General features: G+C 50.6%; 2 protein-coding genes across 2 annotated transcripts; one reads left to right on the top strand and one right to left on the bottom strand.

The window, feature by feature from the left end:
• Positions 1-2,932: 2,932 nt before the first annotated feature.
• On the top strand, positions 2,933-11,487 carry RFLNB (refilin B). Its single transcript, XM_055576994.1, has 3 exons — positions 2,933-3,232; positions 5,918-6,027; positions 7,951-11,487. The coding sequence occupies exons 1-3, from the start codon at positions 3,023-3,025 to the stop codon at positions 8,279-8,281; spliced, it is 651 nt and encodes a 216-aa protein (XP_055432969.1). The 5' UTR covers positions 2,933-3,022; the 3' UTR covers positions 8,282-11,487.
• Positions 11,488-22,394: 10,907 nt separating this feature from the next.
• LIAT1 (ligand of ATE1) lies at positions 22,395-25,878 on the bottom strand. Its single transcript, XM_055576989.1, has 2 exons — positions 25,581-25,878; positions 22,395-23,249 (listed from the first exon to the last, which is right to left on the bottom strand). The coding sequence occupies exons 1-2, from the start codon at positions 25,864-25,866 to the stop codon at positions 22,795-22,797; spliced, it is 741 nt and encodes a 246-aa protein (XP_055432964.1). The 5' UTR covers positions 25,867-25,878; the 3' UTR covers positions 22,395-22,794.
• Between the last annotated feature and the right edge of the window lie 1,873 nt (positions 25,879-27,751).

Below are 27,751 nucleotides of genomic sequence, written 5' to 3'. Positions count from 1 at the left end.
GTTATCCATTTAAAATATAGCCGTGTGTCCATGTCGATCCCAAACTGCCTAACTATCCCTTCCCCTCTGGTTGATTAGAGCTTTGTTTTGTTTAAGAAATATCCTTTGGAAAATAATCTGGCATAAGATGTAGGCCAGTGATGAGCCCAGGCCTTGGGCTCCCTCCCTGCTCTCCCACCCAGGGGAACTCATGGGCAGGTTGAACTCAGATGGTTCCTGTTGTAAGACCTGCTCTGCCTCATCTTCACCAGGATTGCTGTGAGTTCACGCAGATGAGGGTACAGGCAGGATGCCTGGGCCCAGCCAGGCTTGTGCCCTCCGTGTTCTCCTCTGCACCAAGCAGCTTCCAGCCACATCCAGCTTAGCTTTGAGCTCTCTGAAGACAGTCTGGACAGGGGAGGACAAACCCGGGGTCCTGGCTGTCTTTTAATTGGCTCAACAGGGTTCTGGGAGCCATGAAGGGGAAGACTTCAGCAGACCTTTTTGGGGGACAGGCACCTGAGTGGTCCAGGGGAATCTGTAATGGGACCACGAGCTCCACCTCTGCTTCTCCACCAGCGTCAGGTCTGCAGGCTGAATTCCTCTTCAAGCCCTTCTGGTTTCCTGTGTGTGCATCAGTTCTGAGCTCCACTATAGGAAAGGAGTCCAGGGTATGCAATCATCTTACACTTTGGGAGCACCTTGGCAAGTGTCCTGAAGCCTGAGGATGTCCTGATCTCTGTGAAAGCCAAGATGGCCCCTGGAGTTGGGGAGAGGTTGTCTTGGGGATCAGACAGAACTCTCCTAGGCTGGAATGTAAGACACAGATGCTTCCTGGGTCCAGCCTGATGGCCAAGATGCCCATGTGAAATCCTGGGCCACCTCCTTGATGATTCAAATGCCAAGGAAGAAGTGTTGCCTCCAATGTGTCTCCTTGATCTGGCCAGGACCCGCCGAAGCTCACAACTTCACATTCCCTTCCTCACTTTGGCACCTTTGATGTCTCTGGATCGTCGTCAGAATGTGAGTAATTTAAGCCCTTCAGAATTCCGCTCTGAAGGTGGTGACGTGGGGCTTCCCCTAGACTCCAGGTTTAGCAGGACCAGGTTGAGATCCCTCCCAAGACAACCCACAACGATTCAGGCTTTGATGGAGTCAGAGGCTACACTGGCTGAGCACGCTGACCTTGCTCAGTCTCATCCTCCTCTTCCTTGAAGGCCACCACCGACTTGGAGCAGTCGCCATCTTTCTGGACACTTTTCTCCCACCTGGTCAGATTTAGGGAAGAGTTCTCAGGATCTATTAATACCTGGGCACACTGGTGGACAAACTCCCTCTAGGGTGCTAGTCCTCCCACTCCAGCAGAAAACACACTTTTCCACACCCCCGGGAAGCTTAGATTCCTCCTGTGATGCCCCAGGTTGGGCGGCAGCCTGGGATGTGCAGACGGTGAGGTCAGCAGGGGTAGAGAAGTGTAGCCACACAGTTGGCCCAACCTCTAAGACCCACTGCTTACACTATATCCTGGCACAAACCATTGACCCTTGACTTTGTCATCTATTCCCACAGGTCCTAAACGAACGTCCCAGCACTCAGGCATGCACCAGGTTTTGTTCTCTGCGGAAAGGCTGATCCTGGGCTTCCAGGTCACAGCAAGCTGCCTTGTACCAGCTGTGTGCCTTGGGGCAAGTCAAGTTCCTTCTCTGTTTCCTGACCTGAAAGTGATGGGTGAGGAGAATAGGAGGGTTGAACCATTTCCAGCAGATCACAAACATCTGCCTGCTCTGAACTTGGACTTCACCAGGTCCCAAGCAGGACAAGGATCCTCTGTCTGCTTTTGCAAGGACACAGACTGAGCTGCCATGGAGGGCTGTGCACGGCGCCCACCTCTCATGGAACCAGGGAAGTCCCTAGCCCAGGGCATTGCTCCTCTCCAGAGCTGGCCCCTGCCAGATAGGTCTGCTCACAGCTCCACCTTGAGGCTGAGCACCCATCAAAAACCCTCAGGGGAAGGTGGCTGGTGGTGGGAGGGGGGGGGTACTTCCTGTACTTCCCAATATTCGGGGTGGTCTCTGAGAAACAGTACTCGAATTTTCTAGCGCTTTTGGATATGAGAATAGCCCAGTTCTACAGTTGGGCAGCTGTTGCAATGAGTTCCCACTCAGGCAGGGCTTCTCTGTCAAACTAACGAGGAAGGACAAGAAACCCGTCTGAAAAGCTGTGGCCACCACCCCCTCCCCGCCCCGCCCGGCCCCAGGGAGGGAGCCTTTCAGACAGATCTTCTCTCTGATGGAGAGCCGGTTGAGCCTCTCATCTGGTTCGAGGGCCACTCTTCACCCACGCTGAATTTCCCTGCCCGCTGTGGCCACGACCTGTTCCGCTGAGCACCCAGGCCAGGGCGTGATGCGTTTCCCCCCGAGTCCCCTTGAGGATAAACGGAGTAGGCGCTCTTTTCCCCTCGGGGGCAGAAATGAGAGCCAGAGACAGCCTGAGAGGCCGCCCGGCTGAGCCAAGAGGCGGCTGGAACCATACGAAGTGCATTAACTATTAATAATTTCCAGTTGTTTGCTCGCTGGGTTCGGCCGACTCCCCAGGCCTCTGCGAGCCGGGGCTCTAGTCTGCCTTCCCCTCGACGCCTAGGGCTCGAGAGTCTAGCGTCCGTCGGCCCGGCTGGCCCAGGCCGAGAGGACAAGGCGCCCGTGGGCCCGGTGCGAGCGGGGTGTTGTGTCAGCCTGCGGCGGGGTGGACGGCCGGCTGGGGCGGGGGTCCCGGGTCGGCGCCCCCGGAGCCTGAGATCGGCCGCTCGCGGCGGGCTGAGAGGCCAGGCGGAGGGCAGCGCGGGCGGCGCAAGGCAGGAGCGCAGCGGCCCCTGGCGCCTGGCCTGGAGGCTCCGCCACCGCGGGCGGGTCGGGCCCGGGCGAGGCGGGGCGGGGCGGGGGGCGGGCCCGGGAGCGCGGCGGCCGGCGGACCCGGACTGCGCGCGGGCGGCTGGCAGGGAGGGCGGCCGGCGGGCAGCGGCCCCGGCCCCGCCGCGCGCACCGCCATGGTGGGCCGGCTGAGCCTGCAGGATGTGCCCGAGCTCGTGGACACGAAGAAGAAGGGCGACGGCGTCCTGGACAGTCCGGACTCGGGGCTGCCTCCCAGCCCCAGCCCCAGCCACTGGGCGCTCGCAGCGGCCGGGGGCGGCGGCGGGGAGCGCACGCCGGCCCCGGGGGCACTGGAGCCAGACGCAGCGGCCTCCCGCGCGGCCCCGGTAAGTGACCCCGCCCCGGCCCCTTCCCTCCCCCCCATCCTCTCTATCCCCCAACCCCGTGCCGGACCCCCAGGCGGTCTGCTGGCCCTCCCGGGGCGCGCTGTGGGCGCCGCCGCCCGCCCGTCGGGACGGCGTGGCCAGCGCCGGGAGCCCGGGGCGGGAGCGCGGCGAGAGCCTGGCCAGCTGGAGCCGGTGGCTGGAAAATTGTCATCGCCTGGGAGGCGCGGGAGCCCCGGGAGAGGCGGGCCGCCGCCTCCTCTCTTCGGGGTGGCGGCCCCCGGGGCTGCCAGGCTGCGGCTTGACCACATCCTGACCTGGCCGGGCCAGAGGGGTCCTGGGACACCGAGAGGGAACCCCAGGCTTCTCCGGGCTTTGCCTCCGCTCTCGGTGGTTCCGACGGGCCTGCCCCACTCCCGGTAGATCTTGGGGAGAGGGATCTACTCCACTCCCGGATTCATTGAGCAAAGAGGGCCAGCTTTAGGGCACTGTTAGCAGCCTTGGAGGGGACCTTTTGAGATCAGTGGCCCCTCTTGGCCCATCACCTAACCTGTATCTGGCGCATGATGGGTGGGAAGCCTTTAGGTGGGTGGAAACGTTCAAGGATGAGTCCTTTTACTTTACTTTAAAACTTTTATTTAAAGAGAAAATGCAAGTACCTTAGGAATCGCTCAGATGGTAGTGTTTATTGCCTTTACCTAGAGTTCAAGGGACCCACATCCTGCCTACAGTCAAGCTCTGAGCTCTGAGCCCGCCCCTAGCCTTGGGGATGGCTGTTTGCAGCCCTCTTCCCTGAGTGAAGTAGTCAGTTGCTACTGACTCTAGTCAGTTGAGCTGCTGCTTCTGAGGGACCCACCCGCTTTGGTGCGTGGAATTCTTGATCCTGTCTCTCCATGAACATCACCGTGTTCTCTAGTTTCCATTAGAAGGCACCACTGGCTCCATGTTGGCCTTCAGAACCCTGGCCGCCTGGCCCTTTATAGCCTCATCTTCCACGTCCCCTGACCACAGGCAGATGGACACACCTGTGCCCCCGAGGCTGCTCCCTCCCTCTGGCGTGCTTCTCCCCTTCTACCTCTCCAACACCCAGTTCATCAAACCCCTGCCGGCTGCCCTTCGGGACCCAATTTGTCACCTCTTCTGGGAAGTCTTCCTGGATGCCTCCCAGAGCCATGCCAGGGGCTGTGACTTCGTCCCTTCCCCCTGGTGGGTACCTTGTTCAGGAGTCTGACTCCTGCTGCCCCGCCCCACTCCCAGCCTGCGCTGGGGCACACGTGTGCTCAGAGAGTGCTGGCGGCAGGAATGAGGAGGTAGAGGAGACAGGGCAAAAGGACCCAGTGTCTGTGTGGACACCTGGAAGAAGGCTGCAGCGTGAGTGTTGAGAGTCGCCTGCCTTCTCTCGGTGGCTGTGTCGTCCTGCAGCCCCCAGGACTGCTGGGAAGGCACCCCTAGGTTGAGGAGTGTCTGTGGACAGAGCAGGGCCCCCGTAATTGCTGGGGGCTCTTTCTGGAAGCTCCGCCCGGACACTTGGACCTGAGTTCCCAAGCCCCAGTGAGGGCTTATTAAACTCCTCCCCCCGACCCTGAGTTCAGGGCTGGACCCTGGGGACCCCCACCTCTCCCTGACCTACCTGCTACCCTTTGGCTTTTGTATGTCCACCTTATGCCCCCTATTTGACACCTTGTCCTGGTGACCTGAGTCTTAAAGTCAACCTTCGAGAAATGTCTGCTTCCTGGAAGCCCTAGGGGTGGGGCTGCCACCACCATGTCCTGGCCCATGTGTAGGTTCTTTTCTCAAACCAGGCAAAGAAAATGACAGCTCCCAGTTACCCCAGAAGGGCTGCTCCCTTTGGCTGGCTTAACACAGAAGCCCTGACTCAAGTCAGATCAGGCGAAGAAAAGCGAGCACCTCAGTGGAGGATGGCCCTATCTCTGACTCAGGCTGCTTGGTGAATCAGAAAGCCCAATGCCCTGACCAGCCTGGAAGAGGGTGAACCCCTGGGATGCCGTGCTCTGGTTCTTGGAGTTTTCTGGACAGTGGAAGGTGCCATAGAGAACTTTCTGGTGTCTGCCTTTCCAGTGAGTTTGCAGATTCCTCCATCTTGGCTGGGTGTCGATCTGGCGGCCCCAGAGGCAGAGGACGTGAGGGAAGTTGGACTGAATCTTCAGTGTAAAAAAAAAAAGAATCCCTGGTAGCGTTTCTTGTTGTTGGTTTTGGCCTTTTCTGAAGAGTTGCTGAGACAGTGATAGGGCTGGGGGCACGTAATTGAAGGTTCTGGTTAGCAAAACCCCAGTTCATGGCGGTTTTCTTTCTGTGCGATGATGCGGTAGTCCTGGGGACTGGCCGCAGTCACAATGCTGAGCTCAGATTTGCTTCCTCTATTCGTCCTTTCACGAAACCTCATCGGTGGAAGGGGACCCCCCACTCCCACCCCGGGTGTGCAGAGAAGGTCATGGAGCATAGGCTGTGACTCTGTTGAGGGCACCCAGCACCTTCATGGTAGACCCGAGATCTGAACACAGCTGTCCATGTTCTGCTGCTGCTGTGGATCAGTCCTTCTCTGGCATCATTTCCCGGTGAGGGCCACAAAATCACAGCTGGGCCCGTCAGCCAGAGGCTAGAACCAGGAATTCTGTGGGGAAAGCGTCAGATGGGCCTGTGGTCTGATTGCATTCTCCATCATTGCAGAATCCAGCTTCTCTCCCCAACCCCCTGGGCTCCGGCTGCTCACCAAGGTTATGCCCCCTGTCCTTTGGCGAAGGAGTGGAGCTTGACCCCTTACCACCAACAGAAGTAAGGTAAATACAGTGGGCACTGATTTCATTTCACTTCTGTTTTTGATTCCAGTAATTAATGCTTTTTTTTTTTAAATAGTCAATGACAGAAGTGCGCTAAACTCTTAAGGTTTGGTGAGTTCTCTTTGGGGTGTTCTTTCTGTATTCTAACCTTTTGAATATAGATACACTTATTAAAATGAAAATGAGATTGTGTTATACTGCAGCTTGCTTTTTATGTTTTCCTTATCATGGCCGTCAGATGTTTAAGTATTTGTAATAAAGTAATTCCTCTTTCTGGCATCACCGACTCAATGGACATGAGTTTGGGTAAACTCTGGGAGTTGGTAATGGACAAGGAGGCCTGGCATGCTGCGGTTCATGGGGTCGCAAAGAGTTGGACACGACTGAGTGATTGAACTGAACTGAATTCCTCTTTCTAGAAGCTGCTTTCCACATCTTACCCCCACCCCAGCATCAAGGTGCTATCACCTTGTCTCAGGTTCTGATTTCATTGGGCAAGTAATGTTCTTCCTCGGGGAATTTATCTTACCCAGGCTCATCTGGGGTCAGAGAGCCTTTGAAAGGCTCTGTTAAAAGACACATCTTTTTAAAGAAAGGAATTTTACTTTGGGTAACTAGTGGTTTTATAGCTGGATTTTCGTTGCATGAACACAAAGAACCCTTTGACACAGAACAAAGGCGACTCAGCAGTTTGGAGGTGAGCAGTTCAGCCTTTTATTCCTGGAGAGCTTGTATTTTGAACCAAATGGGGACATGACTTCATGACATGAGCTTCCCCAACCCCTTAACCTACTTGCCCAAGGAGAATAGATGTTCCCGTCAGACTCGTTTTGAAAAGACTGCTGATGCTTACTCCCCGACCAGTGGGTAGGGGATGGCGAGGGGCAGTGGTGTTATCTGTGCCTATGTGTGATGCTTGTACATGTTTCAGTAACTGGGAAGATGCAATAATTAGGAAGTCAAATGAATTCATGCTTTGCTTCCAAAAAAAGCCTCCCAAATTGCCCAAGAAGGACTTAACAAATAATAATAAAGTAGCTGCTGAGGAATGTGGATGTTAATTATTTTAAGGAAAGCTTTGATGGATAAAGTCACGTCTGGTTCCCTGAGCCTGAGGGGTCTCCAAATTGAAGGCGGAGGTGGCCCCAGTACCAGGATTCGGTTATCAGAGAGCTTTCAGAACCAGCATTCAGGATGTCTGGGTTCCCTTCTCCTCTCATTAAAGAGATGATTGTTCATTCAGAGGACAGAGAAACGACTCACCCCTCGTGGACAGGAGAATCTGCCTTGTTATATAATCATTCCCATCAATAGCAGTTGCTATTTAAACACTCTCCCCACTTATGCTGGGCACCTTTTTCAGAAAGGAGGGATTTTCCTGGTGTTAAGACTCCATGCTTCCGATGCAAGGAGTGTAGGTTTGACCCCTGGTCGGGGAACTAAGATCTCACAAGCTGCATTTAAGATCCAGTGCAGCTGCAACTAAGACCCAATAATATATAAATTTATATATTACTTCTATATAAGCATATATATATATATAAAAGAGGAAACTGAGGCTTGGAAGTAATTTGGCCAAAGTCTGAAAATTTAAGTCAGTGGGAGCCAACTCCATTCTGTGGGGAGCAGAAATGCAGGTGAACTTGGGAATCCTGCATAGAGGCCCCAGCTCCATGCTCCCTCTCACTGTGACCTTAACATCTGCAACCCCAATTCCTTCTTCCGGCATTGTTGGGAAGGTTAATTAATTAGATCCTGGAAGTAAAGTGCTTAGAACAGAAAGGACCACAGGGTAAGCACGTCATAAACTCCATGCGGCTTCTCCCCAGAGTCACCGCATCTCAAGGTTTGAGGTCACAGTAGGGACCCCTGTGCCCCCAGCTCCGAGGAGCGGCTTCACGCGGCCTTGTGTCTCCCACCCAGGTACACGTCCTCGGTCAAGTACGACTCAGAGAGGCACTTCATTGACGACGTCCAGCTGCCCCTGGGCCTGGCGGTGGCCTCCTGCAGCCAGACCATCACCTGCATTCCCAGTAGCACGTGGCGCAACTACAAGGCGGAGGTGCGCTTCGAGCCCCGCCACAAACCCACCCGCTTCCTCAGCACCACCATCGTCTACCCCAAGTACCCCAAGACCGTCTACACCACCACCCTGGATTACAACTGCCGCAAGACACTGAGGAGGTTCCTGTCCAGCGTGGAGCTCGAAGCCACGGAGTTCGCGAGCGGTGATTACCTGTTGGAGGAGAACTGATTGGAGCAGGCTCCGGGGGGCCGGCCCCCTTCCCCGGGCCGGTCTGGTTGGGCCAGGCTGCCCTTGCATGTCCTTCTAGCCCCAGAACAGTCTAACCCAGAGATACCTCTAAGCCCAGCCTGGGGAAGAAAAGAAAATGTCACAGTAGCTTTTAATTATCCAGCGAATTCGGTTTTTACAGTTTTTTTTTCCAACTGTGTTTAAAGGGAGTGTATTTCCTAGTTTGCTGCTACATAGCTTCCCCGAAGTCTCAATTTGATGAGAAAATCAAAGAATGGCTTAGAGAGAAAGGAAAATGCCCCACACTTTGAAATAGGGAGGAGGGGGAGCGCTTCCCCCATTGGTCAGTCTGTTTGAGGAAGAGCATGGGAAAATCTCCCTGAGATGGAAAAAGTGAGTTTGAAGAAATTTCAGCCCCGGGTGTCTTCACTACCACAGAAGTGGTGCTAATTCAGTGAGCTGTGACACCCATATGGGTTCAATCTGTGGAGAGTTGAGTTCCATTCTGTTTTGTTTTTTTTTAATTTCTATTTGTATTTCCTGTTAACTATAACTCTTTGGAATTCTCTCAATCTTTTTTTGTGATATGGGAAAAAAAACCCAAATCACAATATAAGATGCCTTTCAAAAAAGAAAGAAAGAAGGAAAGAAAAGGTTCACCCTATTCTTGCCTCTACAGTGGGGTCAGGTCAACTGGCGGCTGAGTTTGGGGGTAACAGGTTGGTTCCAGTTCCTTCCACTGTGGGTTCCAAGCTTGATTCCAAGCAAAGTGCCTTGAACCTTTGGCATCTGACAGTGTCTTCACTGGGGCTTCCTTGGTGGCTCAGTGTGTAAAGAATCCACCTGCCAATGTAGAAGACTCAGGTTCGATCCCTGGGTCAGGAAGACCCCTGGAGAAGGAAATGGCAACCTACTCCAGTATTCTTGCCTGGGAAATCCCATGGACAGAGGACTGATGGGCTGCAGTCCATGGGGTCACAAAAGAGTCAGACATGACTTAGCAACTAAACAACAGTGATGTCTTCACAAGCTTGTTTAACTCTTCCTGGTATGTGTTTTGGGGTTTCCAAATACTTTCTTAATTTTTTCACAAGGTGAAACATAGCAGAGGCCCCTTTGGAGAGAAACAGCATTTTGAGAGACTGCTTAGGGAAAACACTTTTGGGGGAGTCCACAAGGGGGACTTTACTCACAGTGGGAGCCAACGGCCATACCTAAGGCTTGATTCCCACTGGGAGATAGATGTTTCTAATGATCTGGTTCATCAGGGTGCGTGTCCTTTCCAGCAACCTTGGGTCGGCATGGCAGGAATTTTGCTGGTGCCTGAGCTCTAAGCTAAAAAGCAAGGAAATCTGCCCCCCACCCCACCCCCAACCCAAGTGAAATAAAGGCGAACTGAATATCGGGAGTGATGTCACAAGTCAAACTCCAAAGCCCGGGTGCCGTGGTGACTGTACATGTTCAAGCGTTCCTTTTAATGTGACAGTCATGGCATTGAGTGTGAATGGAAGAAACTGTGAATTTAGCTGATGGGGCCCCACAGAAGTAGGGACACAGGCTGGGCCAGACCAGGAGGGCACGGAGGCCAGGCTGCCTCTGGCCTTCAGCCTCTTGCCTGCCCTGCTTCACACCCCACCCCGCCCTGCCTCACCTGGTCCTGACTTTTTCCTGCTGCCAATCCCTGTGGATTTTGAGTAAAGACGGTGGCAGATGGCTTTTGCTCTTCTGATATTGGAGAGAACAAAAGCGTGGGTATTTCCTTTGCATCCAGACGATGTCAGGTGCTTGCAGTCCTGGAAGCGCGCACTCCCACTGTATCTCCGGGTTTGTGCTGATGGCTTCCATCTGTCCTGAAAGCGGAATTGAGGGCTCGGTGGGTACCCTGGAGCCACAGCGGGACTTCTGTTCAAAGGAGAGCAGGTGTGACGATAATCACTGTCATTTGAAGTCATCAGAGGCCTAGCGGGCTAAATGGTCTGCTGTCTTTCTCAAATTTAACAGCAGTATGTCCAATTGTGCGCCTGACTAGAAGCATCCCTTCCGTGGAGCGTGCAATCAGCTCCATGGTCCCAAGTTTGCCACCATGAAGCTCAGCAGGGGTCCCTCAGGGGGCACCCCAGAACCCCATAGTCTCCTCTCATCATGCAGAGCAGCAAATGCCTCCTGCTTTTGGAAGAGTGACACAGCATTTATGAATAAAAATGGCGTTTTCTCTCTGACTTCATAAGCTTGTCATGTAAGACACGTGATAAATGTAATTTTTAAACTATGGTAAGAGAATTCCCGTGGCTTTCTTGGTGGCTCAGTGGTAAAGAATCTGCCTGCCAGTGTAGGAGATGCAGGTTCAACCTGGCTCAGGAAGATCCCTTGGAGAAGGAAATGGCAACCCACTCCAGTATTCTGGCCTGGGAAATCCCACTGACAAAGGAGCCTGGCAGGGTACAGTTGCAAAAGAATCTGACATGAGTTAGCAACTCAAACAACAATGAGAAAGAAAATTCCAATTGCTCTGGCCCAATGGAGACACATGACGAGCTCAGGATAATGTCGTGGGCAGCATGACTGGAAAGACCAGTGGGAGGGAACGTCATTCATCTTTGAACGCGGCCGTGTGTTGAGATGCACATGTGAGGTTTTTTGATATGAAATATGTCAGTAAAGTAAGTAGAAGTGAGTGCCTGTGGATGTGTCGTGTGAATGGAAAAGCAGATTTTGATTTTGTCATCCACCAGGGACCCAACTGCAATTTTCTCGAATCCTTTCTTTTTCTCCAAATCTGCTTTGCTGAAAGTTGCAAAAAAGGAAGCAGGTGAAGATGTAAATTGAATGTCATCGATCAGTGGTGGATTCATATTAGTTCTCAAGGTGGAAGTGATGATTTTTAAAACCCACTGATTAAAAACAAACATTCCAAAGGGTGTCTGGGAAATGTCGTTTACTTATGAGTTAAAAAGTCTCTTTTCTCAGACTCTTAAATTTAATCTTTTGTGTAATAATGATCTATATATTCAGAGAAAGGTTTTCTTTTGAAATCACAGGCATTTGAAAAAGATTAAGTACCTCTTCATTTGATACATTTCCTGTTTCTAACCTTAGGAATAGTATTTGATGAAAACGATATTTTAAATTTATGTTTGACATCTGTTCCCCTCCATTTTGCTTTATGACTTCTTCATTTAATAATAAATTATCTTTAAAAAAACTCAGAGATGCTGCTCTTTTTTAAAAAAGTTGTAATGTTGGGTTAAGAAAAGTGAGAACAATGGCTCGTCCTCTTGAGAAATTTTGAGATGCGATTGTGAATTAATAATATAATACTTCTGACTGGGGTATGCATTATCCTGGAAGATTTTCCAAGGGGTTCCTGGGCTCTGGAATTTTAGGGAATTTGTTTGCGTACTCTTTCCCCAAACCGATCTGCCCGAGATGCACCTGTGAGTGTCGGTGTTAGGCCAGTCCCTCCCAACCTACCCTTTCAAATTGCCTTCCTCCCATTTTGCAGAAGAAATCCATGCCTCAGTCCAACCCAGCCTGATTATTATTGTGATATGCTGCTCTGGGCTGGAAAAACCTGTATGTAGGGCAAAGGGACAGCTAGAAACACGGCATCTGGGCACCAGGATCCCCTGTGGGTTTTGTGTGCGCCACGGGGTCCTGCACATAAATGGTCATGGTGGTGGAAGCAAAGAGCGCCTGCACTGGGAGGTCCTCACTTCCAACATCTTGGAAAATGAGGCCGTCAGAGTGACGACATTCCACATGACCACCCACATCTCTTCAATCTCAGACTGTTGTCTTCCCTGAGGAAAAGTCCCTTTGGGTAAAGCAAAGAGGTCAATAAGGGCTATTGAAAGTGAAGGTGTCTTATTTCACTCCAGCCTTCATCTCATGGTGAGGCTCTGCCTTATCTGTTAGTCTTGGAGTTGCAACTCAGAAATAAACATGTCCCAGGAATGCATATTATCATTCTTACAAACACGTTTTAAAAGCCAGTCTCAGGACTTCCTGGTGGTCCAGTGGTTAAGACCCTGTGCTGCCATTGCAGGGGGTGCGAGCTTGATCCCTGACGGGGGATCCCTGAATGCCATCTAGTGCAGCTGAAAGATTCTTTGAAAGCTCATCCCTTTTTATTTTATTTTTAAAACTTTATATTTTGTATTCGGGTATAGCCAAATGGGGAGAAGGCCATGGCACCCGACTCCAGTACTCTTGCCTGGAAAATCCCATGGACGGAGGAGCCTGGTGGGCTGCAGTCCATGGGGTTGCTAGGAGTTGGACACGACTGAGCGACTTCACTTTCACTTTTCCCTTTCATGCACTGGAGAAGGAAATGGCAACCCACTCCAGTGTTGTTGCCTGGAGAATCCCAGGGACGGGGGAGCCTGGTGGGCTGCTGCCTATGGGGTCGCACAGAGTCGGACACCACTGATGCGACTTAGCAGCAGCAGCAGCAGCATAGCCAAATAACAAATGCCAATCTCTTTTTAATAGAAATTAAGTCTCACTTGGCTGATGGGAATGACAATATGAGGGCTAATTTTGCCATTTAGGTTATGTGGTGTAAGTTTTCTATAAAATGAATGAGCTAATCAGTTCCAAGGTTTTGATGGAAAAATATTTAAACCATGTAAGATTAAAGCTATAATTTGTGTGTGGGGGTGGTGGCAGGGGGGAGAAAGAGAGAAGGCAAAAGTGTGTTGAAGCTAATACTGTTTCAATTTTCCAACCTTTCTAAGTGTATCAGATTAAGCTGGTGCCCTTAAGAGAACCAACAGTAGGTATAATTAATAATAATATAAATCTTAATAATTTGGTATACTTCCCAGAAATTTAAGAAATTAATAACTCGATTAAGTAATGACTCCTATTGCATGGAATGCCTCTTGTCAAAATTAAATTCTAATAATTTTATTTTGGAATATAATCATTATCAATTGGTTTGTATATATCAATATATTCCCAAAGTGCTTTCTATGAAATAAAATAAGGTTCTGTGATCAAATAAGTTCTGGGAAATGATAAGTTGAACAATGGCTTAATATGGTTATTGCAGTTTTCTTGGAACCCAGTGTGTGATTGCTATGTACATGGGGTTCCATTATGCTATGTCTATATACTTTGTATATACTTGAAATTTTCCATACCAAAAAATTGGAAAAAGTATCTTTGTTTCTATGATACTACTGATGAAAACTTGTTTTTTAAAGAAATCAGCAAATGCATATTAGCAAAAATAAAAATCACTCCTATTTCCCTGAAAGAGAAAGTGTTACTGGTTTTTGGAGACCAGCAGCTTCAGATGGTTGTTTGAATGGACCATTGCTTTTAGATGGTGGTACTGGGCTTCCCTGGTGGCTCAGATGGTAAATAACCCACTTGTCCATGCAGGAGATGCAGGCTCCATCTCTTAGTCGGGAAGATCCCTGGAGAAGAAAATGGCAACCTAGTTTAGTATTCTTGCCTTGGAAATCCCATGGACAGAGGAGCCTGGTGGGCCAAAAAATCGGACATGACTTACTAACTAAACAACAAAACTGTAAACACTATTTTCAACCTCAGAGCATAAGAAGGGGCTTTTTTTGGGGGCTCCACCCTGCATTTTGCATGATCTGAGTTCCCCAATTAGGGATAGAATCCAGGCCCCCAGCAGTGGAAGCTCAGGAGTCCTAACTACTGGGCCACTAGTGAATTCCCAGGAGGTTTCTGTTCTTTACAGTTGCTGGTTCCTTTTTCAGAATGAGAACACAGGGGTGCGGGGTGTGTGAAACCCATTGCTGGTAAATTACAAATTACTGTTTTTCTCCAGAAGCCCTGGGGCAGGTAATTAAGCTGGCAGCACAATAACAGGATGCTTTGAACACTAGCAACACCGTTGCCAACCTGGAGAAGTTCTTACAAAGCAGTAAGCGTCCAAAGAGTGCGTTTAAGTGAGTTATTCTATTCACTTCTTCAATATTTATTTGTATCCACCTATTTCCAAAATGAAATAGGGACAACTACAATAAAAGACACCCTCTATGTGATACAGGCATTAAAACTAGGGTAAAAGGATAAAGGCCAGATAGTGAAGTGGGGAGGGTGGGGGATCAGTAGAAAGGGACTTCACCAGAACCCAGAGGACAAAGAGCTGCTGTAATCGAGGACAAAACCTAGTCTTGAGTTTCCTTGCAAGCATGGCCAAAAAGCAAAGAAGCCTGTGTGACAGTATCTAGTATAAGGAAGTGGATCCCTAAAGGCAGGGCTCAAAGAGGACTTTAGCACGGCCTGCATATACAAGAGGCATAAAAATAAAGACCCACGTATTCTTCCAATACCATTTCCTGTTGGACTCTTGGGAAAAGCAAGGAGGGTATTTAAAACGTGCACTTAAACATACGGTAAGGGGACACAAAGATTCTGAAGCCAGGGAAGTGGAGGAAAAAACTTTTCCTCTGCCCTCTTAGGTTCATTGAACAGTGCCTGCAAATTGAACTGACAAAAGACAGATTTTCAGGAGAAAAGGAATGCAATGTTTTTTTTGTTGGTGGTTTATTTATTTGGCGGCACCCTGCAGCATGCAGGATCTTAGTTCCCCAACCAGGGATCAAATCCATGCACCCTGCATTGGAAGCACAGAGCCCTAACCACTGGACCACCAGGGAATTCCCAGGCATACAATGTCATCAATGTTAATATTTTTTACATCCACAGGGCTTTCACAGAAGTGAAAAGCCAAAGAAGTTAGACTCAGGAACTTACACCATTTTAATAAAAGGTGATAAATTGAGAAGTGACTAGAAAAAGGAACGGGAATTTGGGTTTCTAGAGCCAATAAACAATGGGAAAGTGACTAGGAGATAATTGGGGAAATTAGTGGCAGATAAGGATTATTTAACAAGGTTTGTTTATGCAGACTCATCTTGGTGACTCTCTGTCTCCAGTGACAAGAGTTGCTGTCCTCATCACGGAATAGGAGGTGGAGGACAATCTGTGCCACCTTCATAAAAGGAACCGACTCCCTGCTTTTAGGCACATAGGGGAGAGCAAAGAGCTTCTCTTACATCTGTTGATTCTCAGTTGCCTTCGGCTCAAAATAATCCTTATACCAAAGTGGCATATTTTGGAGTGGCATATCCTGGATGCCTTCACCAGACCATTAGGATTCAGATCCCAGCTCCATCATCTATTATCTGTGTGACCTTAGCAAGTCCCTTAAACTTCCTGTGAAATGAGGATGAGAAGAGTTCTTTTCTCATAGAGAGCTGTGTGTGCTAAGGTGCTTCAGTTGTGTCTGACTCTGTACGACCCCATGGACTATAGTCCATCAGGCTCCTCTATCCATGGGATTCTCCAGGCAAGAAAACTGGAGTGGGTTGCCATGCCCTCCCCCAGGGGATCTTCCCAACCCAGGGATCAAACCCACATGTCTTACCTCCTGCATTGGCAAGCGGGCTCTTTACCACTAGCACCACCCGGGAAGCCTGTAGAGAGCTTATGAAGATTAAATGAGTTCATACACACACAGTGCTTAGAACAGTACCTTCCAGGGCTCAAAGGCTATACCAGTGTTTCTTGTTTTAATTATCTTTTGGCTTGTAAGTTCACTTCCAAGAATGTACCCACAGCACCAGACACTTGCAGTAACATGTGCATTTAAGGATGTTCCTCGCAGAGTTGTTCAGAATAGCTAAAAAACAGGAAACCAAGTAACTGTCCACAAATAGGCACTGAATAAATAGTCTGTACAATGAAATACCAGCCGGTGACTCCTCACAAGATTTGCAGACACGAGAGAGAACAAGCTCCTGGAGCTGCTCAAACGTCAGCGTGCACGAGAGCCACCTGGGGAGCTTGTGAAGCTGCAGGTTCTGATTCGGGAGGTCTGGGCTTGGCCCGAGAGTTGCCAACAGCCTCTAGGTCCTGTAGGTGCTGCTGGTCCCGGGTCACTGTTTCGAGCTTCAAGGCCTTGGCACCATCGTCAACAGCAAGCCGTGGGCAGTGAGTAGCTGTAGATCGGCGTGCCTGCCTGGGGTGGGAGGGCGAGGTAGGACCCTTCCTAAGCCCTTCCCGGGGATGGTCAGAAGTGGGGTGGTGTGTGTCAAGAGTGTCAAAGACCAGATTTGGCCATGAACAAGTACGCAGTAGGGCCGGGAGGCCTGAAAATGTGTTTTCTCATCAACCTGGGGCCCTCCAGGGCCCAGTGGGTGGGGCTATCTGCCTCCCCAGGTCCCCTTCTCCCCAGGAAGCTTCCCTGCCAGCCACAGTTCCCAGGAAAGACCCCTCTTTTCATCTATACACATCCTAGCCAGCTTCAGCCGCCGGCTCTGCCTATGAGCCCCTGTTCTGTCTTCATCGGCCTCTTTCCCTGGTGGCCAAACTCCAGGAGGGTGTGTAGTTTGGCTTCCCCTGGCTTTGGGAGCCTATCTGAGGCGCCACAGCACGGTGATTAAGAGCTGGACCTTTGGAAGCAGCTAGACTTGGTGTGAAATCCTAGCTCCTCCCCTGAGTGACTGTGTGCAGGTCACTTTCCCTGTCTGTGTCCTTTCCCCATGTGTAATTGGGGTTGTAACACCTCGCATCTCAGATGGAGGTGGAATTGTGTCAGGTTGGGTGTGTGAAGCTTATGCCACACCAGGGCAAAGAGGAGCCTGATCCATGGAAACAGGTATTCCCAGCATCCTGGCAGCAGTTAGCAGAGAATTGCAGACTGAGCAATGGCTTGAGAAGCATTTTCTAAAAAGACCACTGGAGACCTTGGAGCCCATCTCTTACAAATGAATTAAGTCATTTCTCTTCAAGTCTAAACCGTAACCTGGAGATGGTGATTCCCACCCACTCAGGGGACATTTTGACTGAGGAACAAATGAGACAGAAGAACCTACAGACTAGAAAATGACCTAAGATGTTATATTGACAAGGTAGGGGGCAGGATCGGAGAAGGCAATGGCACCCCACTCCAGTGCTCTTGCCTGGAAAATCCCATAGACGGAGGAGCCTGGTAGGCTGCAGTCCATGGGGTCGCTAAGAGTCGGGCACGACTGAGTAACTTCACTTTCACTTTTCACTTTCATGCATTGGAGAAGGAAATGGCAACCCACTCCAGTGTTCTTGTCTAGAGAATCCCAGGGACGGGGGAGCCTGGTGGGCTGCCGTCTATGGGGTCGCACAGTCGGACACGACTGAAGCGACTTAGCAGCAACAGTAGCAGCAGCAGCAGGGGGCAGGATGCAAGACATAGACCATGAAAATGTAATCTAAATAGCTACCAACATCTCCGTATGTGAGCCTAACAGGTAGAAAATGCTTAATCTTCCCTAGCACTTCCTACTCACCCAGAAGTCCCCTCAACCCTGCAGGACACAGCATCACTTTGGGATAAGTTATCAACTTAAGCATCCCGAGTACCGGCAGTGGGAGTCTGTGGAGCCGGATAACACAAGGCTCCTTAGGAGAAGGTGGGGTTTGGGGTTTTCCACCCCCAGGTCGAGGGGGAGGAGAAACAGCTAGCTGAGGAGCACAGCTAATGGTGAGGGAGAGGCCAACTGTATTAGTAACAATTTTGTGTCTTCAAACAGCTTCATGACCTCGCAGATTCTGTGGGTCGGGAAGCTGGGTTTCGCTCAGCTGGATGCATCTGGTTTCTGGTCTCATAGGCTGTGGTCAAGGTGTCAATGGGGCATGGTCACCGCAAGGCTTAATGGGGGTAGAACCTGCTTCTGAGTTCTCTTGCTGGCTGTTGGCAGGAGACATGGATTCCTTGTCACTGGAGTCTCCCCAGTTGTTAACATCTTTCATGGGTTGGTACATGTGTTACAATTGATGAGCCCACGTTGATATGTTGTTATTAACCTAAGTCCACTGTTGAGGAATCGCCCTTGATGTTAGACTATATATGGGTTTGGACAAATGTGTAATAACGTGTATGTGCCATGGCAGTTTCTATAGCCCTTCATCCTTCCTTCTTTCTTTCCCCCAACACATTCTCTTTCTGTAACCTCATCTTGGAAGAGACATTCCGCCGCTTTTGCTGTAGTCTAGTCATTAGAGTCAACAGGTCCTTGAAGCAGGAGGCGGGATGTGTGTGTGCTGGGGGCGTGGTTCTGGCTGCACGAGCACCTGGAGGCAGAGACCACAGAGGCATCCGTGCACCATCCACATCGAAGTCGTCACATTCCTTGAACTGCCTTCCTGCAGTCTCCATGGTGGATATTCACAAGGCTCCAACCACTCCTGGTGTAGAAACCCAGAGGCTACTCATGGTGGGAGTGTCTTAGAGTGAGCTGAGCACGTAAGCACATGCTAGCCACATGACCAGCCTTAAAGGTTGAAACCCACCCCTTCCGTACCACCCAGACCAGGTGCAAATCATAAACCCGATTATTACTAAGCTGTGTTGACCAGCTCATACATTCTGCTCCAAAACAGCTCACGGACCCACTGTTACGCAGCCTTGTTCATCTTGAGTTAATAGATTCCATAGTGTTGGGCAAGGGTCAGTGGTTCTGGAGATAAGTATGCAGTCAATCCAGGTCGTTGAGATTATTGCTATGTAATCCACCCCCATGACCCTTGGTCAAGGTCTTTAAAAAATGAATCATTCTTAATCTGGAGGGTAATGAAAAAATCTACTTGGCATCTCTTTAAGGAGTCACTCTATTCTACGTAGGTTTTATATAGATTCTACGGCAGTCTGTTTAGTACATGTGTTCATTAGGGTTGTCTCCTCCTGCCATGTCCCCACCACACCCTAGGTCTCTGCAGTAAATACTCCCTTTCCTTATGTGTTAGTCACTTAGTCGTGTCTGACTCTTTGTGACCCCATGGACTGTAGCCTACCAGGCTCCTCTGTCCATGGGATTCTCCAGGCAAGAATACCGGAGTGGACTGCCATTTCCACAGGGGATCTTCCCGATCAGGGATTGAACCTGGGTCTCCTGCATTGCAGGCAGATTCTTTACCATCTGAGCTATAGGGAAGTCTGGTCCCTTTCCTTGGCCACTGTGATTTGTCCATGATGGACATATGGTATGACCTGTGCCAGGCCAGAGGTCTTCTCTGTGGTTGATATGAACGCAGGAGTTCATCTTCGATGAACTATAAGGATGTGGGTGGCCATCTTTGCAACCCTGTTATGCGAACCTCCTTCTGAACATGAAGCTAATCAGGGAGGCAGAGGCAAGATGTGGAGAAAGAGACAAATTTTGATGACATAGCATGACCTCCTGGATCCAGCCATGCCTGAAGCCATCCGTAACCAGCCCTGGACTGTTGGCCTTACAAGTCAATCACTCCCTTTGGTCTGTAAACCAGTTTTCATTGGTTTTCAAGTTTTATTCCTTGCTACTGGAAAAGTCCTCACTGAAACAGACTGGGTATCAGAAAGATACTTAAAACTTCTAACCCATTGTGGTTTGAGTTGGAGTCACTTCCATGCTTGTAAGAGCATTAATTCTCATTAATTCTCACCAGCTTCTTCGGTTCATATCTTGAGCACAGACTCCCATTTAGTTCCAGGCTACAAGGAGGCATATTCTTGTTTGGCCTAAAGCCCCCTCCCCTGAATGCTGGACTGTGAGACTCTCAATTCTTTCCTCCTACATTCCCTATAATTTGTTTTGCGGTTTTGTTTGAATTCTATCAGCCAGTCACTGAAGCCATGTTTTTTTGTGTGAAGGTCACTCTTTGATGAGGTGAGCTCTGTACCATCCCCAGAATAGTCTTTGCAGTGGCTACCCCTTGCAAAGGGGTAGCTTTGTGTGGCTACCCCTTCCTAAAATATCATTGCTCAAAATTCTTTAATATAGAATGAATGCTTCCTAGGGGGCCAGGAACTCTGCTGAATGCTTTATGTAATTACTCCATTTGATTCTTACAACACAGAAGTAGAAATTTGCATCCCTGTTTCCGGATGTGGCAACTAAGCCTCAGATAGGTTGAGCAATTTGAGGTCACACAGGTAGTGTGTGGTGCGAAAGAGAAAAACGCAGCTCTGAGGTCAAAGCCTATCACTTCCCCCACTATCTCAGAACACCTCAGGCAGAAAGGTGACCACAGGCCACCCCAACCCCCACCCTGCCTGGCAGACAGTGCAAAGCGACCATGACTTCCTGAGGCGGCTGTGCCCTCTGTTTCCTCCATGCACTTCCCCCCACCTTGGTGGAGCCAGAAGGCACAGGAAATGCCAACTCAGTTGCCCCACCCTCTGCTGTCTTTACCTTGAACCTGGTGCACCGGGCGAGGCCCAAGGCTGGGTCTTAGCACACTTCCATGTTTTCCCAACCACGGAGCCGTGCCCGAGCCCTGGGGTCCCCTCTGCTCGACTCCATGGGTGCCCCACAACCCGAGAGCACGGGACCAGCCTGGCCTTGGCATAGGGATGGCCCGTGCCAGGCCAGGCTGCTAACCTCATCTCCAGGGGAGGAAGGGCTCTTCTGAAAGCCTCTTCAGTGTATCTTGTAGGGTCTGGTGGCCAAGACGTGAAAACCCTGACACTGGACCTTTTAAGGGGCTGCCCTGTCTGCCGGGGGCCTGCATACTCGTCTCCAGAACTACACTATGAATCTCTTTACAAAGATGAACAAGCCTGCGTGCCCGTGAGCTATCTCTACAGCAGAATGTATCAGCTGGTCAGCACAGCTCAGAAATAATCGGGTTTATGATTTGCACCTGGCTTGGGTGGTACCAAGGGGGTGGGTTTCAACCTTTAGGGCTGGTCAGGTGGCTAGAATGTGCCTACGTGCTCGGCTCATACCACTTTCTCTTAAGTTTTAAATAAGCCTTCTGTGATGTTTTTGTGTTGGATTTCGACTTCTCCTGAGTACCCTGCACGCCTTTACCTCCTTACGTGAGGCTGGAGCCTCACGTCCACTGTGTCCCTCTCGGGGCCTGTATGGTGCTGACAGGGGTGTCCAGTGCTACCCTAGAGATCACCTCGACCTCTCAGAACCTTACGGCTGCATCTTTGTGCCAGAGGGCGGTTCCCCCACAGGTGAGACTGGCCTCTAGCCCTTGTGTGGCAGGCTGGAAATGCCCAGAAACCAACACTCCCCAGTGCCCCTCCGCCAATGCCTCTGGGGAGCATGACACCCGGGCTCCCTCGCCTTCAGGCCGGGTCATCCTGACGGAGTTTCCCTGTGGGGTTGAGGTCCAGTTGCTCGGTGTGGAGCTGGTTTTCTAGTCTCCCTGGACTGGCCATTTCCCCTCCCCTGCATCCCCTCCGCTGGTCCCTCCTTCACCTCCCAGATCGTCTACTTGCGGTGGAGTCTTTGTCTGCTTCTGGAAGAACCCAGACTAAGGCAGCACATGGCCCTCACCCAGTATTTGTAGACAAGAAGAACATTAACTTAGAACAAGTAGTACTGCGGGGCGTTTTGAATGCTCCAGAACTTGGGGGATTAGAGGAGGACCATATTGATGAGAAGCAATATTCCTTTTGAGACTTTGCATAATAACCTCCCATAGAGGATGCTCTGGAACTCCCTTATTCTGAAGGCCACAAAAGGGCGGTGAGTATATTTAACTAAAAAAGAAGTCTCCAGGCTAGTCAGGACCTTTTCCTTGGGCCTCTGAAAATATGCTCTGTGAGGAATTTTACCCATGAAATTAGTTTAAGATTTGGAACTGAGGAACTTCCCTGGTGGCTCGGACTGTAAAGAATTTGCCTGCAATGCAGGAGACCCAGGTTTGATCCCTGGGTTGGGAAGATCCCCTGGAGGAGGATATGGCAACCCACTCCCGTATTCTTACCTGGAGAATCCCATGGACAGAGGAGCCTGACGGGCTACAGTTCATAAGGTCACAAAGAGTCGGACACAACCGAGCGACTAACACTAGAATTGAGGGACTTCCCTGGCGGTCCAGTGGATAAAAATCCGCCTTCCAGTGCAAGGGACCTGGGTTTGATTCCTGGTTGGGGAACTAAGATTGCCCAGGCTCGGCGGGGGGAAACTAAGCCCAGGAGTCACAACTAGAGAGGAGCCTGAGCACCAAATGAAAGATCCGAGTGCCATAACTAAGACCCAATGGCAGCCAAATAAATATTTTTTAAAAATAGATTTAGAATTGATACTATCTACCCACTTTGTCTTTTTTTTGTGGGTGGAGGAGACTATAGATATCTAAGTGATGGGAAATTAAATAACAAAGTAATGCCAGCTTATTTGAGAAAAAAAGGACATTCAGAAGAGAATTTTGTTCATTGACCTGCTTAACACTCTTAAGGAGCTGTGGCTTTCCTGGGCCATTGAAAGACATCTTGGTGGAAGGCGAACTGAGCTCATCAACCCACCAGACACCTGCTTCCTTCAGAAATAAGTCTGATTTCCTTTTATTTATGTATAGACATAGTTTTAACACATAAACTGGTGGGAAGGATAAATCATAAGCTTGTCCGGGTCATGGGTGGGCTTTGGCTCCAGCAGAGCAGCAGGGAAGTCAGAGTGGAGGAGCTTCGGGATAAGGTTTCCTTCTCCCATCCAAGTATTAACCAGGCCCTACCCCACTTGGCTTCCGAGATCAGATGAGACTGGGCACATTCAGGGTGGTATGGCCGTAGACATGAGGTTTCCTTCTGAGCAGTGGCTGGGGCCCTCGGCCGTCAGGTGCCCGCTGCTGCCACTGTCCTGATCTGAGAAGTAGGCTGGGTCCTCGGGGGTCTCCGCGGCACCGGGGTCAGAGTGGAAGCCCTTCAGGGCCCAAATTCGGTACCGCTTCCTCCGGTTCAGCTTGTAAATGCGAATCCTTTCCTTCTCAGCCTCTGGATCGGCGAGAATGCCATCCCAGCGCAGACTTTCATTGACCCGGTTGGAAAGGGTCTCTTCTCTTTCGACAAAGCGGGGGAGACTTACAGTGGTGGAGTAGGAGAAGAGCTTGCTTTCATCCCTGTTCTGTCTGTGCTCTGGCCCCGGGCTGTGATCTTGACTGGGACCTAATATGTCATGGAAGGTTGGAGACAGCTGCTGAGTCTTCATGCCTTGACTCTGATGTTTATCTGCTGAGCAGATGGGCAGCGTTAGCCTCTGTGATACTTGCCCTGAGCCCGCTCAGGGGTGATGCCCAAACCACCAAAGATGAAGTGAGAGGGCACTGGAGGCCCCTCCTTACCTAGGGCTCAGGTGGGCAAGCCCACCAGCCCCATACACACCCACTGCCTATAGGCTTTGGGTTGTCATGTTGGGGAGGGAGGAACCATTTACTGAGCACATTCTATGAGCCAGGTCCCCTTGTGGAAAGGCTATCTGCCCTGTTTTCCAGGTGAGGAAACAGACTCCAAAAGCCTCCGTCACTTTCCAGTGTCACATAGCAGGTGGCAGAGCTTGGATCTGAACGCGGGCCTGACTCCCAGCGCCGGGTTCTTTCCACACAGATCCCCACCTCACCTCTGCATTGCTCGCCAAGGTACTGCCCAGCTCTGGGAGCCTGTGACTTACCCCTAGTCTAGACACTTTTATGACAGAAGAAATGGAGAACAACAGAAAAACTTCCTAAATCTGACTATGGAAAGCATTCTGCCAAGCCAGGAAATACTTCTGCTGGTGGCGTATACTGATTCTTTTGAAATATTAATAGCACTTCTGAATTATATAATATGCATATAAAATACTACATGTTGTGATTCTTTCTTCAGCTCATCCTATTTTGGGGGGAGACAGAGAGGAATCTCCCTCCCCCCACCAAAAGAAGAAAGAGAGAAAAGGAGAGAAGGGGGAAAGAAAATCCTCTCTTGGCATTCCTATACCTTCCCACTTCCCCAAAACTATTTGGTGTCCCCTGCTGACAGTATGAGGTACATGCCACTGTAATTTTTAGAGTCAGAAGCTAAGCTGAAAAAGATAATAAATTTCCTAATCTGTTTGGCAGGTACACCTGGAGCTTATTGACTTAAACTCCAGAATTGTTTTCTTGCCTTTTTATGATGAGTCCACCTGGAGAAGTAATTGTAATCTGCCCATCCCCCACTTCTCCAAACTACAAGGGAAGGCTGCTACATCTTGGCCTCCAGCTTGCCAGGGGAGTCAGCTTTGCACAAAGAAGCCCAGAGCCCAGAGACTTGAATCCAGGACTAACTAGGCTAGAGGTAAGGGGCGCTGATCCACCTCCCTGATAGCAAGAGCCCCCACAGTGGACCGCACAACTGACAAAAGAGACTGACAGCATGCACGGACAGGCGCATTCTACATCACGTTGCCCTCTTTCCACAAATGAGCGCTCAGGGCCTTTGTGGAGTCCCTAGGGAGTTCTCTGAGAGGAGCATGGTAAGCCTGTGGGCTCTGTGGGTTTGCGGCAGCTGTTGGTGGGTGTGTTTCTGTGATGTGTCCACAGGGAAACCAGAAGTGAGAATCCCATGTGTATAGTTGTATGTGTATGGGGGTAGGGAGGGGTCTAGGCAGGTGAGTGTGCAGCCTGTGAATGTGTGTGCCTGCCGGCTATCTATGCTTTAGTGATTATACTAAAGTGATTATACCTTAGTGATTACTTGGTGATTATACTGATAGAAGGGGGTGTTGTTGAGGGTGCTGAGGATGATAAAAAGTGTGTAGCAATGCCTGGTGTGATGGTGTTTGTGTGCAGTCAAAGGTTTGCCTTGGCAGGTGAGGGAAGTGGAAGGGCGGTCTGTACAGGGTGTGTATCCTGTATTATATGCACTTCCTGGGTGTCTCTGGAGGAGGGTGTGGCAACCCGCTCCAGTGTTCTTGCCTGGAGAATCCCCATGGACAGAGGAGCCTGGAGGGCTACAGTCCATCAGGTCTCAGAGTCGGACAGGACTAAGCCACTAAGCACACACAGCACCCAGAGGCAGGTGCCCCTAACGAATGAGGTTGGAAGGCAGGAGCCTGTGTTTCCATGTGCACCTGAGACAATAGGTCACTAGTGCCTCACTACCTGTGGGTGGGGAAAGTCTGTGTATGAAGATAAAGGCATCGCTGTAGGAGAGCTTGAGGGTTTTGAGGGGAAGGTAAGGATGATCAGGATTTTGAGTTTGGACTGAGGGATTAGAAAGATGAGTGTCTGTATACAGCTAGGAGTCACTGTGGGGCTGGGAGGCTCTGTGGGGGTGTTTCTGTGTGGGGTTGAAGGTCTCCATAGGTGTTGAGAACTCTCGACGCAGGATTTGGGGTCTCTGTGGACATGGCTGGTCTCTATGGGAAGGGCTGGCGCCTCATCGTGCGGGGAGCCAGAGGACCTCTGATTAGTACCGACGAGTTTCTGTCTCTGGGCTGAACTGGTCCTCGAGTAGATGGGGTTCTCAGGGGTGGGGTGGGTGTCCTCGGAGAATTTCAGGTGTGGGAGCTGCGGCTGCGGCGCTAGCTGCTCGTCTTACCGTCCCCCTTGCCCGACCTCTTTGTCTTTTTCTTCTTTTTCTTCTTCTTCACCTTCCGTTTGGTCAGTTCTGAGGTGCAGCCCGCGATGGGGGGCAATCTGGAGACCTGCGAGGCCGCCATGCAGCCCTCTCGCTCCTCCTCGTCCTCGTCATCCTCCGACGCCCGGGCCCCACAGCCGCCGTCCATCCGCCCGCGGGACCGCTCCCCCGCACCTCGGGCAGCTGGAGACCTGCGGCCGCTGAGCCCTTGGCTTCCGGCGGCCGGGGAAGGGCCACGCGTCTCCATGGCAACTGCAGCGCCTGCGCAACCCAGAGGCTGTGGCCCGGGAGCCGCGGGCGGGGCGGACTGCAGATGCGCGCTTGCGTAGCTAAGCCTTTGTGCTTGACTTGGTCGGCGCTAAAGGGAAGATTTTGGGGAAGGCGATGGCACCCCACTCCAGTACTCTTGCCTGGAAAATCCCATGGACGGAGGAGCCTGGGGGGCTGCAGTCCATGGGGTCGCGAAGAGTCGGACACGACTGAGCGACTTCCTTTCACTTTTCACTTTCATGCATTGGAGAAGGAAATGGCAACCCACTCCAGTGTTCTTGCCTGCAGAATCCCAGGGACTGGGGAGCCTGGTGGGCTGCCGTCTCTGGGGTCGCACAGAGTCGGACACGACTGAAGCGACTTAGCAGCAGCAGCAGCAAAGGGAAGATTTTAAACACTTGGGCGGATACACATCTTCCACTCCTGTGCCTTTTTAAATGCTATGTGTTATCTGCTACATTTTTATCTCCCAAGTTCAATTTTGTACGTCCGCCTTGGCCTTTCAACGCCCTCATGTCCAAAGAAACTCCTTTCTTTATCAGTCTCGATCTCAGTGAACAGGAACATGGGCAAGCCAGAGCCATGGCTGTCTTCCTTGGTCTCACTCTCTCCCTGTACCCTCAGCTAGGCTAGGGCTGACCACCATGCCTGGGACTTGAACTTCTGGACCTCTTTCCTAAATAGTCTCTGCTTCCAAACCCTTCCCACACAGTCTTTATCCACGCAGTGGCTAGAAAGAACTTTTATAGACCATGACAATTTCACTTTCTGGCTTAAAACTCTCCAGGGGGACCCTGTTGCAAGTCAGATCAAGACTGAACTTTAGTGTGGCTTACAAGATGGAATCTGTCACCTTTTTCCAGGTTTATCCACCACAGTTTGTATTTCCTCAAAATGGCTGCAATAACACCTCAGGCTCGTCTAGAATCTTTCCTCTGTCTCTCATCCGCTGTCAGGCTCCCTAATGTATCCCATACAGCTGTGCACACAGCGAGTGCTTGGAACCTGCCCCTTGACTGTCTGCTTTAGTCCCCAGGAGCTAAGTGAAGTGTAAATGACAGAGGTCCTTTGTGCAGATGACCGCCTGCTAGTGGAGATGTCTGGGGTTTGCTTTCCAGACACCCCAGCTGCTGACCCTCGTGCTGGCAGACAGGTGCTTACAAAGACCAGCTGCCCTCCTTTTCCGAGAAAGGCTGACCTGTCTTTCCTCTCAGCTGGTCCTCTTTGCCCTGTGCTGTGCTTAGTCACTCAGTCGTATCCAACTCTTTGTGACCCTGTAGACTGTAGCCCACCAGGCTCCTCTGTCATGGGGATTCTCCAGGCAGGAATAGTGGAGTGGGTTACCATGCTCTTCTCCAGGGGATCTTCCCAACCCAGGGATCAAACCCAGGTCTCCTGCATTGCGGGCAGATTCTTTACCATCTGAGCCACTAGGGAAGCCCAAGAATACTGGGAAGCCCTGGTCCTCTTTGCCTGGATGCTTATCTGACAGGAGATAGTTGGCACTTCTCTTCCCGATTTTTCTGAAGGTTGCATCAAGGTCACGGTGAGCCAGCCAGTCAGCTTCGAGACAGAAAATTGACTTCCAGCAAAGGAATACAGTTTGAGGAATAATTATAAAAATCCCTTGTGAATAGAGATGGGGCAAGTATGCTCCTGTTTAGTAGATGAGGAGACAAACAGATGCAAAGTGACTTGCTCACCTCTCATGCTAATTAGCCCCCAAGTTGGGCCTGAAATCCACATTCCCAGTTTTACATCCAGCATCTTATGGGAAAACAGTTGACTTCACAATGATGTTCACTGACCAACAGAAGAGATGATAGCGTTTTCATTATTTGTTTCAGCTTCCTTGTTTGTAC

The sequence above is a fragment of the Bubalus kerabau genome, chromosome 4 (assembly GCF_029407905.1).
Source record: "Bubalus kerabau isolate K-KA32 ecotype Philippines breed swamp buffalo chromosome 4, PCC_UOA_SB_1v2, whole genome shotgun sequence".
NCBI lineage: Eukaryota > Metazoa > Chordata > Mammalia > Artiodactyla > Bovidae > Bubalus > Bubalus kerabau.
The sequence above is the reverse complement of the archived record's forward strand: the minus strand, read 5'-3'. Positions and strand labels throughout refer to the sequence as shown.